The sequence below is a fragment of the Oncorhynchus mykiss genome, chromosome 30, assembly GCF_013265735.2.
Source record: "Oncorhynchus mykiss isolate Arlee chromosome 30, USDA_OmykA_1.1, whole genome shotgun sequence".
NCBI classification, from domain to species: Eukaryota; Metazoa; Chordata; class Actinopteri; order Salmoniformes; family Salmonidae; genus Oncorhynchus; species Oncorhynchus mykiss.
The window spans coordinates 1789592-1812402 of NC_050570.1; the positions used below are offsets into that span (position 1 = coordinate 1789592).

The window sequence follows — 22811 nt, forward strand, 5'->3', positions numbered from 1 at the left end:
AACGACCTTTCGTGAGCGCGCACGCTAGTTCCATAGAATATTCTGGCTCCTCGAAGGCTTCCGCAAGAGAGACACATCGTCCGGCATGTTATTTTAGTTTTTTTTCATGCGTGAATTGTGCTGATATTCTCAACAGGTGCGATGCAGCAGACGCTGACTCCTCACGTCTACTGGGCTCAGCGGCATGAGGACATCTACCTGCGAGTGGAGCTGATTGACGCGCAGGTGAGTGGAGAGAGGACCTGTCACCCAGAGGCAATAAATACACCGCTCACAAACACTGTACTCCGAAGTGCACATTGGGCTGAGAATCGACCCTTAGCATGAGGATGTAGCCCTAATGTGACTGAGTAGGCTATCATTGCATTATAGAAAATCATTTTGATTTATTTAACTAGGCAAGTCAGTTAAGAACAAATTCTTATTTTCAATGACGGCCTAGGAACAGTGGGGTTAACTGCCTGTTCAGGGGCAGAACGACAGATTTTTACCTTGTCAGCTCAGGGATTTGATCTTGCAACCTTTCAGTTACTAGTCCAACGCTCTAACCACTAGGCTACCTGCTGGTTACTGGCCCAACACTCTAACCACGAGGCTACCTGCTGGTTACTGGCCCAACGCTCTAACCACTAGGCTACCTGCTGGTTACTGGCCCAAAGCTCTAACCACTAGGCTACCTGCTGGTTACTGACCCAACACTCTAACCACGAGGCTACCTGCTGGTTACTGACCCAACTCTCTAACCACTAGGCTACCTGCTGGTTACTGGCCCAAAGCTCTAACCACTAGGCTACCTGCTGGTTACTGGCCCAACGCTCTAACCACTAGGCTACCTGCTGTTTACTGACCCAACTCTCTAACCACTAGACTACCTGCTGGTTACTGACCCAACACTCTAACCACTAGACTACCTGCTGGTTACTGACCCAACTCTCTAACCACTAGTCTACCTGCTGGTTACTGGCCCAACTCTCTAACCACTAGACTACCCTACCGCCCCAGAATAGAATAAAAATACAATTGTATGCTTGTGTTTCTGAGAATGATGTGTCCATCATAACTGAGTCACTGTGATGTGTCCATCATAACTGAGTCACTGTGATGTGTCCATCATAACTGAGTCACTGTGATGTGTCCATCATAACTGAGTCACTGTGATGTGTCCATCATAACTGAGTCACTGATGTGTCCATCATAACTGAGTCACTGTGATGTGTCCATCATAACTGAGTCACTGTGATGTGTCCATCATAACTGAGTCACTGTGATGTGTCCATCATAACTGAGTCACTGATGTGTCCATCATAACTGAGTCACTGTGATGTGTCCATCATAACTGAGTCACTGTGATGTATCCATCATAACTGAGTCACTGTGATGTATCCATCATAACTGAGTCACTGTGATGTATCCATCATAACTGAGTCACTGTGATGTGTCCATCATAACTGAGTCACTGTGATGTGTCCATCATAACTGAGTCACTGTGATGTGTCCATCATAACTGAGTCACTGTGATGTGTCCATCATAACTGAGTCACTGTGATGTGTCCATCATAACTGAGTCACTGTGATGTGTCCATCATAACTGAGTCACTGTGATGTGTCCATCATAACTGAGTCACTGTGATGTGTCCATCATAACTGAGTCACTGTGATGTGTCCATCATAACTGAGTCACTGTGATGTGTCCATCATAACTGAGTCACTGTGATGTGTCCATCATAACTGAGTCACTGTGATGTGTCCATCATAACTGAGTCACTGTGATGTGTCCATCATAACTGAGTCACTGTGACGTGTCCATCATAACTGAGTCACTGTGACGTGTCCATCATAACTGAGTCACTGTGACGTGTCCATCATAACTGAGTCACTGTGACGTGTCCATCATAACTGAGTCACTGTGACGTGTCCATCATAACTGAGTCACTGTGACGTGTCCATCATAACTGAGTCCCTGTGACGTGTCCATCATAACTGAGTCCCTGTGACGTGTCCATCATAACTGAGTCACTGTGACGTGTCCATCATAACTGAGTCACTGTGACGTGTCCATCATAACTGAGTCACTGTGACGTGTCCATCATAACTGAGTCCCTGTGACGTGTCCATCATAACTGAGTCCCTGTGACGTGTCCATCATAACTGAGTCACTGTGACGTGTCCATCATAACTGAGTCACTGTGACGTGTCCATCATAACTGAGTCACTGTGACGTGTCCATCATAACTGAGTCACTGTGACGTGTCCATCATAACTGAGTCACTGTGACGTGTCCATCATAACTGAGTCACTGTGATGTGTCCATCATAACTGAGTCACTGTGATGTGTCCATCATAACTGAGTCACTGTGATGTGTCCATCATAACTGAGTCACTGTGATGTGTCCATCATAACTGAGTCACTGTGATGTGTCCATCATAACTGAGTCACTGTGATGTGTCCATCATAACTGAGTCACTGTGATGTGTCCATCATAACTGAGTCACTGTGATGTGTCCATCATAACTGAGTCACTGTGATGTGTCCATCATAACTGAGTCACTGTGATGTGTCCATCATAACTGAGTCACTGTGATGTGTCCATCATAACTGAGTCACTGTGATGTGTCCATCATAACTGAGTCACTGTGATGTGTCCATCATAACTGAGTCACTGTGATGTGTCCATCATAACTGAGTCACTGTGATGTGTCCATCATAACTGAGTCACTGTGATGTGTCCATCATAACTGAGTCACTGTGATGTGTCCATCATAACTGAGTCACTGTGATGTGTCCATCATAACTGAGTCACTGTGATGTGTCCATCATAACTGAGTCACTGTGATGTGTCCATCATAACTGAGTCACTGTGATGTGTCCATCATAACTGAGTCACTGTGATGTGTCCATCATAACTGAGTCCCTGTGATGTGTCCATCATAACTGAGTCACTGTGATGTGTCCATCATAACTGAGTCACTGTGATGTGTCCATCATAACTGAGTCACTGTGACGTGTCCATCATAACTGAGTCACTGTGACGTGTCCATCATAACTGAGTCACTGTGACGTGTCCATCATAACTGAGTCACTGTGACGTGTCCATCATAACTGAGTCACTGTGATGTGTCCATAATAACTGAGTTACTGTGATGTGTCCATCATAACTGAGTCACAGGGACGTGTCCATTATCCTCTTCAGAGTGGCTAGCAGGCTTCTTCAGAGTGGCTAGCAGGCTTCTTCAGAGTGGCTGGCAGGCTTCTTCAGAGGTGGTAAATAACATCAGTATGGTCTACATCTTAAGTGCATGGAGATGGTGTTTGAAGATAGTGTTTTGACATAGCGAGACTTCCTCTTCACAGATAGACTAGGGGCTGATAACGAGTCCTGACTGCTTTCATTTGCATCGACAACACAAACCAGTTGTGTCTTCATTTTGGTATCCTCTTTGGTAGAGTCTAAAGAGGAGCAACTTTTACTTATGATGTAGTCTCTATCCTCTTTGGTAGAGTCTAAAGAGGAGCAACTCATAATGTAGTCTGTACTGTCTTCTCTTCTCTTGCAGAATCTTGACATCAGCGTGCATGATAATGTCCTCCAATTCAGGGGTACGTATTCTTTAGTACAGTATTATCAACTAGAAGACACCTACCATTAGAGCATGGCTTTGAAGACTCATTCACCTACCATGAGAGCATGGCTTTGAAGACTCATTCACCTACCATGAGAGCATGGCTTTGAAGATCATTCACCTACCATGAGAGCATGGCTTTGAAGACTCATTCACCTACCATTAGAGCATGGCTTTGAAGATAATTTACCTACCATGAGAGCATGGCTTTGAAGACTCATTCACCTACCATGAGAGCATGGCTTTGAAGACTCATTCACCTACCATGAGAGCATGGCTTTGAAGACTCATTCACCTACCATGAGAGCATGGCTTTGAAGATCATTCACCTACCATGAGAGCATGGCTTTGAAGACTCATTCACCTACCATGAGAGCATGGCTTTGAAGACTCATTCACCTACCATGAGAGCATGGCTTTGAAGACTCATTCACCTACCATTAGAGCATGGCTTTGAAGATAATTTACCTACCATGAGAGCATGGCTTAGAAGATCATTTACCTACCATGAGAGCATGGCTTTGAAGAAACGAATGATCGTTTTGTTTCTTTGTTTCCAGCCCAGGGTCATGGAGCAAGAGGACAGAATGATTATGAGTTTAGTCTGCCGTTTCTTAATGCTGTGAAGACAGAGGTACTGTTTACTAGATGGACTATTCTGAATAATAACAGACTGTTTACTAGACTATTCTGAATAATAACAGACTGTTTACTAGATGGACTATTCTGAATAATAACAGACTGTTTACTAGATGGACTATTCTGAATAAAAATATACTGTTTACTAGATTATTATGAATAATAACAGACTGTTTACTAGATGGACTATTCTGAATAATAACAGACTGTTTACTAGATGGACTATTCTGAATAATAACAGACTGTTTACTAGACTATTCTGAATAATAACAGACTGTTTACTAGATGGACTATTCTGAATAATAACAGATTGTTTACTAGATGGACTATTCTGAATAATAACAGACTGTTTACTAGATGGACTATTCTGAATAATAACAGACTGTTTACTAGATGGACTATTCTGAATAATAACAGACTGTCTACTAGACTATTCTGAATAATAACAGACTGTTTACTAGACTATTCTGAATAATAACAGACTGTTTACTAGATGGACTATTCTGAATAATAACATACTGTTTACTAGACTATTCTGAATAATAACAGACTGTTTACTAGATGGACTATTCTGAATAATAACAGACTGTTTACTAGATGGACTATTCTGAATAATAACATACTGTTTACTAGACTATTCTGAATAATAACAGACTGTTTACTAGATGGACTATTCTGAATAATAACAGACTGTGTTTACTAGACTATTCTGAATAATAACATACTGTCTACTAGACTATTCTGAATAATAACAGACTGTCTACTAGACTATTCTGAATAACAGACTGTTTACTAGACTATTCTGAATAATAACAGACTGTGTTTACTAGACTATTCTGAATAATAACAGACTGTGTTTACTAGACTATTCTGAATAATAACAGACTGTTTACTAGACTATTCTGAATAATAACAGACTGTGTTTACTAGACTATTCTGAATAATAACAGACTGTTTACTAGACTATTCTGAATAATAACAGACTGTTTACTAGACTATTCTGAATAATAACATACTGTCTACTAGACTATTCTGAATAATAACAGACTGTCTACTAGACTATTCTGAATAATAACATACTGTCTACTAGACTATTCTGAATAATAACAGACTGTTTACTAGACTATTCTGAATAATAACAGACTGTTTACTAGACTATTCTGAATAATAACATACTGTCTACTAGACTATTCTGAATAATAACAGACTGTCTACTAGACTATTCTGAATAACAGACTGTTTACTAGACTATTCTGAATAATAACAGACTGTTTACTAGATGGACTATTCTGAATAATAACAGACTGTTTACTAGATGGACTATTCTGAATAATAACAGACTGTTTACTAGACTATTCTGAATAATAACAGACTGTCTACTAGATGGACTATTCTGAATAATAACATACTGTCTACTAGACTATTCTGAATAATAACAGACTGTTTACTAGACTATTCTGAATAATAACAGACTGTTTACTAGACTATTCTGAATAATAACAGACTGTCTACTAGATGGACTATTCTGAATAATAACAGACTGTTTACTAGACTATTCTGAATAATAACAGACTGTTTACTAGACTATTCTGAATAATAACAGACTGTGTTTACTAGACTATTCTGAATAATAACAGACTGTGTTTACTAGACTATTCTGAATAATAACAGACTGTCTACTAGACTATTCTGAATAATAACATACTGTTTACTAGATGGACTATTCTGAATAATAACAGACTGTTTACTAGACTATTCTGAATAATAACAGACTGTTTACTAGATGGACTATTCTGAATAATAACAGACTGTTTACTAGACTATTCTGAATAATAACAGACTGTTTACTAGATGGACTATTCTGAATAATAACATACTGTCTACTAGACTATTCTGAATAATAACAGACTGTGTTTACTAGACTATTCTGAATAATAACAGACTGTTTACTAGACTATTCTGAATAATAACAGACTGTTTACTAGACTATTCTGAATAATAACAGACTGTTTACTAGATGGACTATTCTGAATAATAACATACTGTCTACTAGACTATTCTGAATAATAACAGACTGTGTTTACTAGACTATTCTGAATAATAACAGACTGTTTACTAGACTATTCTGAATAATAACAGACTGTTTACTAGACTATTCTGAATAATAACAGACTGTTTACTAGACTATTCTGAATAACAGACTGTGTTTACTAGACTATTCTGAATAATAACAGACTGTTTACTAGATGGACTATTCTGAATAATAACAGACTGTTTACTAGATGGACTATTCTGAATAACAGACTGTTTACTAGACTATTCTGAATAATAACAGACTGTTTACTAGACTATTCTGAATAATAACAGACTGTTTACTAGACTATTCTGAATAATAACAGACTGTGTTTACTAGACTATTCTGAATAATAACATACTGTCTACTAGACTATTCTGAATAACAGACTGTTTACTAGACTATTCTGAATAATAACAGACTGTGTTTACTAGACTATTCTGAATAATAACAGACTGTTTACTAGATGGAGTATTCTGAATAATAACAGACTGTTTACTAGATGGACTATTCTGAATAACAGACTGTTTACTAGACTATTCTGAATAATAACAGACTGTTTACTAGACTATTCTGAATAATAACAGACTGTGTTTACTAGACTATTCTGAATAATAACATACTGTCTACTAGACTATTCTGAATAACAGACTGTTTACTAGACTATTCTGAATAATAACAGACTGTGTTTACTAGACTATTCTGAATAATAACATACTGTCTACTAGACTATTCTGAATAACAGACTGTTTACTAGACTATTCTGAATAATAACAGACTGTTTACTAGACTATTCTGAATAATAACATACTGTGTTTACTAGACTATTCTGAATAATAACAGACTGTTTACTAGACTATTCTGAATAATAACAGACTGTCTACTAGATGGACTATTCTGAATAATAACAGACTGTTTACTAGACTATTCTGAATAATAACAGACTGTTTACTAGATGGACTATTCTGAATAATAACAGACTGTTTACTAGATGGACTACTCTGAATAATAACAGACTGTTTACTAGACTATTCTGAATAATAACAGACTGTCTACTAGATGGACTATTCTGAATAATAACAGACTGTTTACTAGACTATTCTGAATAATAACATACTGTTTACTAGACTATTCTGAATAATAACAGACTGTGTTTACTAGACTATTCTGAATAATAACAGACTGTTTACTAGACTATTCTGAATAATAACAGACTGTTTACTAGATGGACTATTCTGAATAATAACAGACTGTGTTTACTAGATGGACTATTCTGAATAATAACAGACTGTTTACTAGACTATTCTGAATAATAACAGACTGTCTACTAGATGGACTATTCTGAATAATAACATACTGTGTTTACTAGACTATTCTGAATAATAACAGACTGTTTACTAGATGGACTATTCTGAATAATAACAGACTGTGTTTACTAGATGGACTATTCTGAATAATAACAGACTGTTTACTAGATGGACTATTCTGAATAATAACAGACTGTTTACTAGACTATTCTGAATAATAACAGACTGTGTTTACTAGACTATTCTGAATAATAACAGACTGTTTACTAGACTATTCTGAATAATAACAGACTGTTTACTAGACTATTCTGAATAATAACAGACTGTTTACTAGACTATTCTGAATAACAGACTGTGTTTACTAGACTATTCTGAATAATAACAGACTGTTTACTAGATGGACTATTCTGAATAATAACAGACTGTTTACTAGATGGACTATTCTGAATAACAGACTGTTTACTAGACTATTCTGAATAATAACAGACTGTTTACTAGACTATTCTGAATAATAACAGACTGTGTTTACTAGACTATTCTGAATAATAACATACTGTCTACTAGACTATTCTGAATAACAGACTGTTTACTAGACTATTCTGAATAATAACAGACTGTGTTTACTAGACTATTCTGAATAATAACAGACTGTTTACTAGATGGACTATTCTGAATAATAACAGACTGTTTACTAGATGGACTATTCTGAATAACAGACTGTTTACTACACTATTCTGAATAATAACAGACTGTTTACTAGACTATTCTGAATAATAACAGACTGTGTTTACTAGACTATTCTGAATAATAACATACTGTCTACTAGACTATTCTGAATAACAGACTGTTTACTAGACTATTCTGAATAATAACAGACTGTGTTTACTAGACTATTCTGAATAATAACATACTGTCTACTAGACTATTCTGAATAACAGACTGTTTACTAGACTATTCTGAATAATAACAGACTGTTTACTAGACTATTCTGAATAATAACATACTGTGTTTACTAGACTATTCTGAATAATAACAGACTGTTTACTAGACTATTCTGAATAATAACAGACTGTTTACTAGATGGACTATTCTGAATAATAACAGACTGTTTACTAGACTATTCTGAATAATAACAGACTGTTTACTAGACTATTCTGAATAATAACAGACTGTTTACTAGACTATTCTGAATAATAACATACTGTGTTTACTAGACTATTCTGAATAATAACAGACTGTTTACTAGACTATTCTGAATAATAACAGACTGTTTACTAGATGGACTATTCTGAATAATAACAGACTGTTTACTAGACTATTCTGAATAATAACAGACTGTTTACTAGATGGACTATTCTGAATAATAACAGACTGTTTACTAGACTATTCTGAATAATAACAGACTGTGTTTACTAGACTATTCTGAATAATAACAGACTGTTTACTAGACTATTCTGAATAATAACAGACTGTTTACTAGACTATTCTGAATAATAACAGACTGTTTACTAGACTATTCTGAATAATAACAGACTGTTTACTAGACTATTCTGAATAATAACAGACTGTTTACTAGACTATTCTGAATAATAACAGACTGTTTACTAGATGGACTATTCTGAATAATAACAGACTGTTTACTAGATGGACTATTCTGAATAATAACATACTGTCTACTAGACTATTCTGAATAATAACAGACTGTGTTTACTAGACTATTCTGAATAATAACAGACTGTTTACTAGACTATTCTGAATAATAACAGACTGTTTACTAGACTATTCTGAATAATAACAGACTGTTTACTAGACTATTCTGAATAACAGACTGTGTTTACTAGACTATTCTGAATAATAACAGACTGTTTACTAGATGGACTATTCTGAATAATAACAGACTGTTTACTAGACTATTCTGAATAATAACAGACTGTTTACTAGACTATTCTGAATAATAACAGACTGTTTACTAGACTATTCTGAATAATAACAGACTGTTTACTAGACTATTCTGAATAATAACATACTGTCTACTAGACTATTCTGAATAATAACAGACTGTTTACTAGACTATTCTGAATAATAACAGACTGTTTACTAGACTATTCTGAATAATAACATACTGTCTACTAGACTATTCTGAATAATAACAGACTGTCTACTAGACTATTCTGAATAATAACATACTGTCTACTAGACTATTCTGAATAACAGACTGTTTACTAGACTATTCTGAATAATAACAGACTGTTTACTAGACTATTCTGAATAATAACAGACTGTTTACTAGACTATTCTGAATAATAACAGACTGTTTACTAGACTATTCTGAATAATAACATACTGTCTACTAGACTATTCTGAATAATAACAGACTGTTTACTAGACTATTCTGAATAATAACAGACTGTTTACTAGACTATTCTGAATAATAACATACTGTCTACTAGACTATTCTGAATAATAACAGACTGTCTACTAGACTATTCTGAATAATAACATACTGTCTACTAGACTATTCTGAATAACAGACTGTTTACTAGACTATTCTGAATAATAACAGACTGTGTTTACTAGACTATTCTGAATAATAACATACTGTCTACTAGACTATTCTGAATAACAGACTGTTTACTAGACTATTCTGAATAATAACAGACTGTTTACTAGACTATTCTGAATAATAACATACTGTGTTTACTAGACTATTCTGAATAATAACAGACTGTTTACTAGACTATTCTGAATAATAACAGACTGTTTACTAGATGGACTATTCTGAATAATAACAGACTGTTTACTAGACTATTCTGAATAATAACAGACTGTTTACTAGACTATTCTGAATAATAACAGACTGTTTACTAGACTATTCTGAATAATAACATACTGTGTTTACTAGACTATTCTGAATAATAACAGACTGTTTACTAGACTATTCTGAATAATAACAGACTGTTTACTAGATGGACTATTCTGAATAATAACAGACTGTTTACTAGACTATTCTGAATAATAACAGACTGTGTTTACTAGACTATTCTGAATAATAACAGACTGTTTACTAGACTATTCTGAATAATAACAGACTGTTTACTAGATGGACTATTCTGAATAATAACAGACTGTTTACTAGACTATTCTGAATAATAACAGACTGTTTACTAGACTATTCTGAATAATAACAGACTGTTTACTAGACTATTCTGAATAATAACAGACTGTTTACTAGACTATTCTGAATAATAACAGACTGTTTACTAGACTATTCTGAATAATAACAGACTGTTTACTAGATGGACTATTCTGAATAATAACAGACTGTTTACTAGATGGACTATTCTGAATAATAACATACTGTCTACTAGACTATTCTGAATAATAACAGACTGTGTTTACTAGACTATTCTGAATAATAACAGACTGTTTACTAGACTATTCTGAATAATAACAGACTGTTTACTAGACTATTCTGAATAATAACAGACTGTTTACTAGACTATTCTGAATAACAGACTGTGTTTACTAGACTATTCTGAATAATAACAGACTGTTTACTAGATGGACTATTCTGAATAATAACAGACTGTTTACTAGATGGACTATTCTGAATAACAGACTGTTTACTAGACTATTCTGAATAATAACAGACTGTTTACTAGACTATTCTGAATAATAACAGACTGTGTTTACTAGACTATTCTGAATAATAACATACTGTCTACTAGACTATTCTGAATAACAGACTGTTTACTAGACTATTCTGAATAATAACAGACTGTGTTTACTAGACTATTCTGAATAATAACAGACTGTTTACTAGATGGACTATTCTGAATAATAACAGACTGTTTACTAGATGGACTATTCTGAATAACAGACTGTTTACTAGACTATTCTGAATAATAACAGACTGTTTACTAGACTATTCTGAATAATAACAGACTGTGTTTACTAGACTATTCTGAATAATAACATACTGTCTACTAGACTATTCTGAATAACAGACTGTTTACTAGACTATTCTGAATAATAACAGACTGTGTTTACTAGACTATTCTGAATAATAACATACTGTCTACTAGACTATTCTGAATAACAGACTGTTTACTAGACTATTCTGAATAATAACAGACTGTTTACTAGACTATTCTGAATAATAACAGACTGTTTACTAGATGGACTATTCTGAATAATAACAGACTGTTTACTAGACTATTCTGAATAATAACAGACTGTTTACTAGACTATTCTGAATAATAACAGACTGTTTACTAGACTATTCTGAATAATAACATACTGTGTTTACTAGACTATTCTGAATAATAACAGACTGTTTACTAGACTATTCTGAATAATAACAGACTGTCTACTAGATGGACTATTCTGAATAATAACAGACTGTTTACTAGACTATTCTGAATAATAACAGACTGTTTACTAGACTATTCTGAATAATAACAGACTGTGTTTACTAGACTATTCTGAATAATAACATACTGTTTACTAGATGGACTATTCTGAATAATAACAGACTGTTTACTAGACTATTCTGAATAATAACAGACTGTTTACTAGATGGACTATTCTGAATAATAACAGACTGTCTACTAGACTATTCTGAATAATAACATACTGTTTACTAGATGGACTATTCTGAATAATAACAGACTGTTTACTAGACTATTCTGAATAATAACAGACTGTGTTTACTAGACTATTCTGAATAATAACAGACTGTGTTTACTAGACTATTCTGAATAATAACAGACTGTGTTTACTAGACTATTCTGAATAATAACATACTGTTTACTAGATGGACTATTCTGAATAATAACAGACTGTTTACTAGACTATTCTGAATAATAACATACTGTTTACTAGACTATTCTGAATAATAACAGACTGTTTACTAGATGGACTATTCTGAATAATAACAGACTGTTTACTAGATGGACTATTCTGAATAATAACATACTGTTTACTAGACTATTCTGAATAATAACAGACTGTCTACTAGATGGACTATTCTGAATAATAACATACTGTCTACTAGACTATTCTGAATAATAACAGACTGTTTACTAGACTATTCTGAATAATAACAGACTGTTTACTAGACTATTCTGAATAATAACAGACTGTTTACTAGATGGACTATTCTGAATAATAACATACTGTCTACTAGACTATTCTGAATAATAACATACTGTCTACTAGACTATTCTGAATAATAACAGACTGTCTACTAGACTATTCTGAATAATAACATACTGTCTACTAGACTATTCTGAATAATAACAGACTGTGTTTACTAGACTATTCTGAATAATAACAGACTGTTTACTAGACTATTCTGAATAACAGACTGTTTACTAGATGGACTATTCTGAATAATAACAGACTGTTTACTAGACTATTCTGAATAACAGACTGTGTTTACTAGACTATTCTGAATAATAACAGACTGTTTACTAGATGGACTATTCTGAATAATAACAGACTGTTTACTAGATGGACTATTCTGAATAACAGACTGTTTACTAGACTATTCTGAATAATAACAGACTGTTTACTAGACTATTCTGAATAATAACAGACTGTGTTTACTAGACTATTCTGAATAATAACAGACTGTCTACTAGACTATTCTGAATAACAGACTGTTTACTAGACTATTCTGAATAATAACAGACTGTGTTTACTAGACTATTCTGAATAATAACAGACTGTTTACTAGATGGACTATTCTGAATAATAACAGACTGTTTACTAGATGGACTATTCTGAATAACAGACTGTTTACTAGACTATTCTGAATAATAACAGACTGTTTACTAGACTATTCTGAATAATAACAGACTGTGTTTACTAGACTATTCTGAATAATAACATACTGTCTACTAGACTATTCTGAATAACAGACTGTTTACTAGACTATTCTGAATAATAACAGACTGTGTTTACTAGACTATTCTGAATAATAACATACTGTCTACTAGACTATTCTGAATAACAGACTGTTTACTAGACTATTCTGAATAATAACAGACTGTTTACTAGACTATTCTGAATAATAACATACTGTGTTTACTAGACTATTCTGAATAATAACAGACTGTTTACTAGACTATTCTGAATAATAACAGACTGTTTACTAGATGGACTATTCTGAATAATAACAGACTGTTTACTAGACTATTCTGAATAATAACAGACTGTTTACTAGACTATTCTGAATAATAACAGACTGTTTACTAGACTATTCTGAATAATAACATACTGTGTTTACTAGACTATTCTGAATAATAACAGACTGTGTTTACTAGACTATTCTGAATAATAACAGACTGTTTACTAGACTATTCTGAATAATAACAGACTGTTTACTAGATGGACTATTCTGAATAATAACAGACTGTTTACTAGACTATTCTGAATAATAACAGACTGTTTACTAGACTATTCTGAATAATAACAGACTGTTTACTAGACTATTCTGAATAATAACAGACTGTTTACTAGACTATTCTGAATAATAACAGACTGTTTACTAGACTATTCTGAATAATAACAGACTGTTTACTAGATGGACTATTCTGAATAATAACATACTGTTTACTAGATGGACTATTCTGAATAATAACAGACTGTTTACTAGACTATTCTGAATAATAACAGACTGTTTACTAGACTATTCTGAATAATAACAGACTGTTTACTAGACTATTCTGAATAACAGACTGTGTTTACTAGACTATTCTGAATAATAACAGACTGTTTACTAGATGGACTATTCTGAATAATAACAGACTGTTTACTAGATGGACTATTCTGAATAACAGACTGTTTACTAGACTATTCTGAATAATAACAGACTGTTTACTAGACTATTCTGAATAATAACAGACTGTGTTTACTAGACTATTCTGAATAATAACATACTGTCTACTAGACTATTCTGAATAACAGACTGTTTACTAGACTATTCTGAATAATAACAGACTGTGTTTACTAGACTATTCTGAATAATAACAGACTGTTTACTAGATGGACTATTCTGAATAATAACAGACTGTTTACTAGATGGACTATTCTGAATAACAGACTGTTTACTAGACTATTCTGAATAATAACAGACTGTTTACTAGACTATTCTGAATAATAACAGACTGTGTTTACTAGACTATTCTGACTAATAACATACTGTCTACTAGACTATTCTGAATAACAGACTGTTTACTAGACTATTCTGAATAATAACAGACTGTGTTTACTAGACTATTCTGAATAATAACATACTGTCTACTAGACTATTCTGAATAACAGACTGTTTACTAGACTATTCTGAATAATAACAGACTGTTTACTAGACTATTCTGAATAATAACAGACTGTTTACTAGACTATTCTGAATAATAACATACTGTGTTTACTAGATGGACTATTCTGAATAATAACAGACTGTTTACTAGACTATTCTGAATAATAACAGACTGTTTACTAGACTATTCTGAATAATAACAGACTGTTTACTAGACTATTCTGAATAATAACATACTGTGTTTACTAGACTATTCTGAATAATAACAGACTGTTTACTAGACTATTCTGAATAATAACAGACTGTCTACTAGATGGACTATTCTGAATAATAACAGACTGTTTACTAGACTATTCTGAATAATAACAGACTGTTTACTAGACTATTCTGAATAATAACAGACTGTGTTTACTAGACTATTCTGAATAATAACATACTGTCTACTAGACTATTCTGAATAATAACATACTGTTTACTAGATGGACTATTCTGAATAATAACAGACTGTTTACTAGACTATTCTGAATAATAACAGACTGTTTACTAGATGGACTATTCTGAATAATAACAGACTGTTTACTAGATGGACTATTCTGAATAATAACAGACTGTTTACTAGACTATTCTGAATAATAACAGACTGTCTACTAGATGGACTATTCTGAATAATAACAGACTGTTTACTAGACTATTCTGAATAATAACAGACTGTTTACTAGACTATTCTGAATAATAACATACTGTCTACTAGACTATTCTGAATAATAACAGACTGTTTACTAGACTATTCTGAATAATAACAGACTGTTTACTAGACTATTCTGAATAATAACAGACTGTTTACTAGATGGACTATTCTGAATAATAACAGACTGTTTACTAGATGGACTATTCTGAATAATAACAGACTGTTTACTAGATGGACTATTCTGAATAATAACATACTGTCTACTAGACTATTCTGAATAATAACAGACTGTGTTTACTAGACTATTCTGAATAATAACAGACTGTTTACTAGACTATTCTGAATAATAACAGACTGTGTTTACTAGACTATTCTGAATAATAACAGACTGTTTACTAGACTATTCTGAATAATAACAGACTGTTTACTAGACTATTCTGAATAATAACAGACTGTTTACTAGACTATTCTGAATAACAGACTGTGTTTACTAGACTATTCTGAATAATAACAGACTGTTTACTAGATGGACTATTCTGAATAACAGACTGTTTACTAGACTATTCTGAATAATAACAGACTGTTTACTAGACTATTCTGAATAATAACAGACTGTGTTTACTAGACTATTCTGAATAATAACATACTGTCTACTAGACTATTCTGAATAACAGACTGTTTACTAGACTATTCTGAATAATAACAGACTGTGTTTACTAGACTATTCTGAATAATAACAGACTGTTTACTAGATGGACTATTCTGAATAATAACAGACTGTTTACTAGATGGACTATTCTGAATAACAGACTGTTTACTAGACTATTCTGAATAATAACAGACTGTTTACTAGACTATTCTGAATAATAACAGACTGTGTTTACTAGACTATTCTGAATAATAACATACTGTCTACTAGACTATTCTGAATAACAGACTGTTTACTAGACTATTCTGAATAATAACAGACTGTGTTTACTAGACTATTCTGAATAATAACATACTGTCTACTAGACTATTCTGAATAACAGACTGTTTACTAGACTATTCTGAATAATAACAGACTGTTTACTAGACTATTCTGAATAATAACATACTGTGTTTACTAGACTATTCTGAATAATAACAGACTGTTTACTAGACTATTCTGAATAATAACAGACTGTTTACTAGATGGACTATTCTGAATAATAACAGACTGTTTACTAGACTATTCTGAATAATAACAGACTGTTTACTAGACTATTCTGAATAATAACAGACTGTTTACTAGACTATTCTGAATAATAACATACTGTGTTTACTAGACTATTCTGAATAATAACAGACTGTTTACTAGACTATTCTGAATAATAACAGACTGTTTACTAGATGGACTATTCTGAATAATAACAGACTGTTTACTAGACTATTCTGAATAATAACAGACTGTGTTTACTAGACTATTCTGAATAATAACAGACTGTTTACTAGACTATTCTGAATAATAACAGACTGTTTACTAGATGGACTATTCTGAATAATAACAGACTGTTTACTAGACTATTCTGAATAATAACAGACTGTTTACTAGACTATTCTGAATAATAACAGACTGTTTACTAGACTATTCTGAATAATAACAGACTGTTTACTAGACTATTCTGAATAATAACAGACTGTTTACTAGACTATTCTGAATAATAACAGACTGTTTACTAGATGGACTATTCTGAATAATAACAGACTGTTTACTAGATGGACTATTCTGAATAATAACATACTGTCTACTAGACTATTCTGAATAATAACAGACTGTGTTTACTAGACTATTCTGAATAATAACAGACTGTTTACTAGACTATTCTGAATAATAACAGACTGTTTACTAGACTATTCTGAATAATAACAGACTGTTTACTAGACTATTCTGAATAACAGACTGTGTTTACTAGACTATTCTGAATAATAACAGACTGTTTACTAGATGGACTATTCTGAATAATAACAGACTGTTTACTAGACTATTCTGAATAATAACAGACTGTTTACTAGACTATTCTGAATAATAACAGACTGTTTACTAGACTATTCTGAATAATAACAGACTGTTTACTAGACTATTCTGAATAATAACATACTGTCTACTAGACTATTCTGAATAATAACAGACTGTTTACTAGACTATTCTGAATAATAACAGACTGTTTACTAGACTATTCTGAATAATAACATACTGTCTACTAGACTATTCTGAATAATAACAGACTGTCTACTAGACTATTCTGAATAATAACATACTGTCTACTAGACTATTCTGAATAACAGACTGTTTACTAGACTATTCTGAATAATAACAGACTGTTTACTAGACTATTCTGAATAATAACAGACTGTTTACTAGACTATTCTGAATAATAACAGACTGTTTACTAGACTATTCTGAATAATAACATACTGTCTACTAGACTATTCTGAATAATAACAGACTGTTTACTAGACTATTCTGAATAATAACAGACTGTTTACTAGACTATTCTGAATAATAACATACTGTCTACTAGACTATTCTGAATAATAACATACTGTCTACTAGACTATTCTGAATAACAGACTGTTTACTAGACTATTCTGAATAATAACAGACTGTGTTTACTAGACTATTCTGAATAATAACATACTGTCTACTAGACTATTCTGAATAACAGACTGTTTACTAGACTATTCTGAATAATAACAGACTGTTTACTAGACTATTCTGAATAATAACATACTGTGTTTACTAGACTATTCTGAATAATAACAGACTGTTTACTAGACTATTCTGAATAATAACAGACTGTTTACTAGATGGACTATTCTGAATAATAACAGACTGTTTACTAGACTATTCTGAATAATAACAGACTGTTTACTAGACTATTCTGAATAATAACAGACTGTTTACTAGACTATTCTGAATAATAACATACTGTGTTTACTAGACTATTCTGAATAATAACAGACTGTTTACTAGACTATTCTGAATAATAACAGACTGTTTACTAGATGGACTATTCTGAATAATAACAGACTGTTTACTAGACTATTCTGAATAATAACAGACTGTGTTTACTAGACTATTCTGAATAATAACAGACTGTTTACTAGACTATTCTGAATAATAACAGACTGTTTACTAGATGGACTATTCTGAATAATAACAGACTGTTTACTAGACTATTCTGAATAATAACAGACTGTTTACTAGACTATTCTGAATAATAACAGACTGTTTACTAGACTATTCTGAATAATAACAGACTGTTTACTAGACTATTCTGAATAATAACAGACTGTTTACTAGACTATTCTGAATAATAACAGACTGTTTACTAGATGGACTATTCTGAATAATAACAGACTGTTTACTAGATGGACTATTCTGAATAATAACATACTGTCTACTAGACTATTCTGAATAATAACAGACTGTGTTTACTAGACTATTCTGAATAATAACAGACTGTTTACTAGACTATTCTGAATAATAACAGACTGTTTACTAGATGGACTATTCTGAATAATAACAGACTGTTTACTAGACTATTCTGAATAATAACAGACTGTTTACTAGACTATTCTGAATAATAACAGACTGTTTACTAGACTATTCTGAATAATAACATACTGTGTTTACTAGACTATTCTGAATAATAACAGACTGTGTTTACTAGACTATTCTGAATAATAACAGACTGTTTACTAGACTATTCTGAATAATAACAGACTGTTTACTAGATGGACTATTCTGAATAATAACAGACTGTTTACTAGACTATTCTGAATAATAACAGACTGTTTACTAGACTATTCTGAATAATAACAGACTGTTTACTAGACTATTCTGAATAATAACAGACTGTTTACTAGACTATTCTGAATAATAACAGACTGTTTACTAGACTATTCTGAATAATAACAGACTGTTTACTAGATGGACTATTCTGAATAATAACATACTGTTTACTAGATGGACTATTCTGAATAATAACAGACTGTTTACTAGACTATTCTGAATAATAACAGACTGTTTACTAGACTATTCTGAATAATAACAGACTGTTTACTAGACTATTCTGAATAACAGACTGTGTTTACTAGACTATTCTGAATAATAACAGACTGTTTACTAGATGGACTATTCTGAATAATAACAGACTGTTTACTAGATGGACTATTCTGAATAACAGACTGTTTACTAGACTATTCTGAATAATAACAGACTGTTTACTAGACTATTCTGAATAATAACAGACTGTGTTTACTAGACTATTCTGAATAATAACATACTGTCTACTAGACTATTCTGAATAACAGACTGTTTACTAGACTATTCTGAATAATAACAGACTGTGTTTACTAGACTATTCTGAATAATAACAGACTGTTTACTAGATGGACTATTCTGAATAATAACAGACTGTTTACTAGATGGACTATTCTGAATAACAGACTGTTTACTAGACTATTCTGAATAATAACAGACTGTTTACTAGACTATTCTGAATAATAACAGACTGTGTTTACTAGACTATTCTGAATAATAACATACTGTCTACTAGACTATTCTGAATAACAGACTGTTTACTAGACTATTCTGAATAATAACAGACTGTGTTTACTAGACTATTCTGAATAATAACATACTGTCTACTAGACTATTCTGAATAACAGACTGTTTACTAGACTATTCTGAATAATAACAGACTGTTTACTAGACTATTCTGAATAATAACATACTGTGTTTACTAGACTATTCTGAATAATAACAGACTGTTTACTAGACTATTCTGAATAATAACAGACTGTTTACTAGATGGACTATTCTGAATAATAACAGACTGTTTACTAGACTATTCTGAATAATAACAGACTGTTTACTAGACTATTCTGAATAATAACAGACTGTTTACTAGACTATTCTGAATAATAACATACTGTGTTTACTAGACTATTCTGAATAATAACAGACTGTTTACTAGACTATTCTGAATAATAACAGACTGTCTACTAGATGGACTATTCTGAATAATAACAGACTGTTTACTAGACTATTCTGAATAATAACAGACTGTTTACTAGACTATTCTGAATAATAACAGACTGTGTTTACTAGACTATTCTGAATAATAACATACTGTCTACTAGACTATTCTGAATAATAACATACTGTTTACTAGATGGACTATTCTGAATAATAACAGACTGTTTACTAGACTATTCTGAATAATAACAGACTGTTTACTAGATGGACTATTCTGAATAATAACAGACTGTTTACTAGATGGACTATTCTGAATAATAACAGACTGTTTACTAGACTATTCTGAATAATAACAGACTGTCTACTAGATGGACTATTCTGAATAATAACAGACTGTTTACTAGACTATTCTGAATAATAACAGACTGTTTACTAGACTATTCTGAATAATAACATACTGTCTACTAGACTATTCTGAATAATAACAGACTGTTTACTAGACTATTCTGAATAATAACAGACTGTTTACTAGACTATTCTGAATAATAACAGACTGTTTACTAGATGGACTATTCTGAATAATAACAGACTGTTTACTAGATGGACTATTCTGAATAATAACATACTGTCTACTAGACTATTCTGAATAATAACAGACTGTGTTTACTAGACTATTCTGAATAATAACAGACTGTTTACTAGACTATTCTGAATAATAACAGACTGTTTACTAGACTATTCTGAATAATAACAGACTGTTTACTAGACTATTCTGAATAACAGACTGTGTTTACTAGACTATTCTGAATAATAACAGACTGTTTACTAGATGGACTATTCTGAATAATAACAGACTGTTTACTAGATGGACTATTCTGAATAACAGACTGTTTACTAGACTATTCTGAATAATAACAGACTGTTTACTAGACTATTCTGAATAATAACAGACTGTGTTTACTAGACTATTCTGAATAATAACATACTGTCTACTAGACTATTCTGAATAACAGACTGTTTACTAGACTATTCTGAATAATAACAGACTGTGTTTACTAGACTATTCTGAATAATAACAGACTGTTTACTAGATGGACTATTCTGAATAATAACAGACTGTTTACTAGATGGACTATTCTGAATAACAGACTGTTTACTAGACTATTCTGAATAATAACAGACTGTTTACTAGACTATTCTGAATAATAACAGACTGTGTTTACTAGACTATTCTGAATAATAACATACTGTCTACTAGACTATTCTGAATAACAGACTGTTTACTAGACTATTCTGAATAATAACAGACTGTGTCTACTAGACTATTCTGAATAATAACATACTGTCTACTAGACTATTCTGAATAACAGACTGTTTACTAGACTATTCTGAATAATAACAGACTGTTTACTAGACTATTCTGAATAATAACATACTGTGTTTACTAGACTATTCTGAATAATAACAGACTGTTTACTAGACTATTCTGAATAATAACAGACTGTTTACTAGATGGACTATTCTGAATAACAGACTGTTTACTAGACTATTCTGAATAATAACAGACTGTCTACTAGACTATTCTGAATAATAACAGACTGTTTACTAGATGGACTATTCTGAATAATAACAGACTGTTTACTAGACTATTCTGAATAATAACAGACTGTTTACTAGACTATTCTGAATAATAACAGACTGTTTACTAGACTATTCTGAATAATAACATACTGTGTTTACTAGACTATTCTGAATAATAACAGACTGTTTACTAGACTATTCTGAATAATAACAGACTGTTTACTAGATGGACTATTCTGAATAATAACAGACTGTTTACTAGACTATTCTGAATAATAACAGACTGTGTTTACTAGACTATTCTGAATAATAACAGACTGTTTACTAGACTATTCTGAATAATAACAGACTGTTTACTAGATGGACTATTCTGAATAATAACAGACTGTTTACTAGACTATTCTGAATAATAACAGACTGTTTACTAGACTATTCTGAATAATAACAGACTGTTTACTAGACTATTCTGAATAATAACAGACTGTTTACTAGACTATTCTGAATAATAACAGACTGTTTACTAGACTATTCTGAATAATAACAGACTGTTTACTAGATGGACTATTCTGAAT

At 32.1% G+C, this 22811-nt stretch overlaps 1 protein-coding gene across 1 annotated transcript in view; it reads left to right on the forward strand.

Moving 5' to 3' along the window:
* Positions 1-4: 4 nt before the first annotated feature.
* hacd3 (3-hydroxyacyl-CoA dehydratase 3) overlaps positions 5-22811 on the forward strand; it is a 51519-nt gene continuing 28712 nt past the window's right edge. The window contains exons 1-3 of the mRNA XM_036968545.1: positions 5-225; positions 3556-3598; positions 4182-4255. Coding sequence (XP_036824440.1) covers positions 142-225; positions 3556-3598; positions 4182-4255 — 201 coding nt within the window. The 5' untranslated portion in view covers positions 5-141. The remainder of the gene's footprint in view (positions 226-3555; positions 3599-4181; positions 4256-22811) is intronic.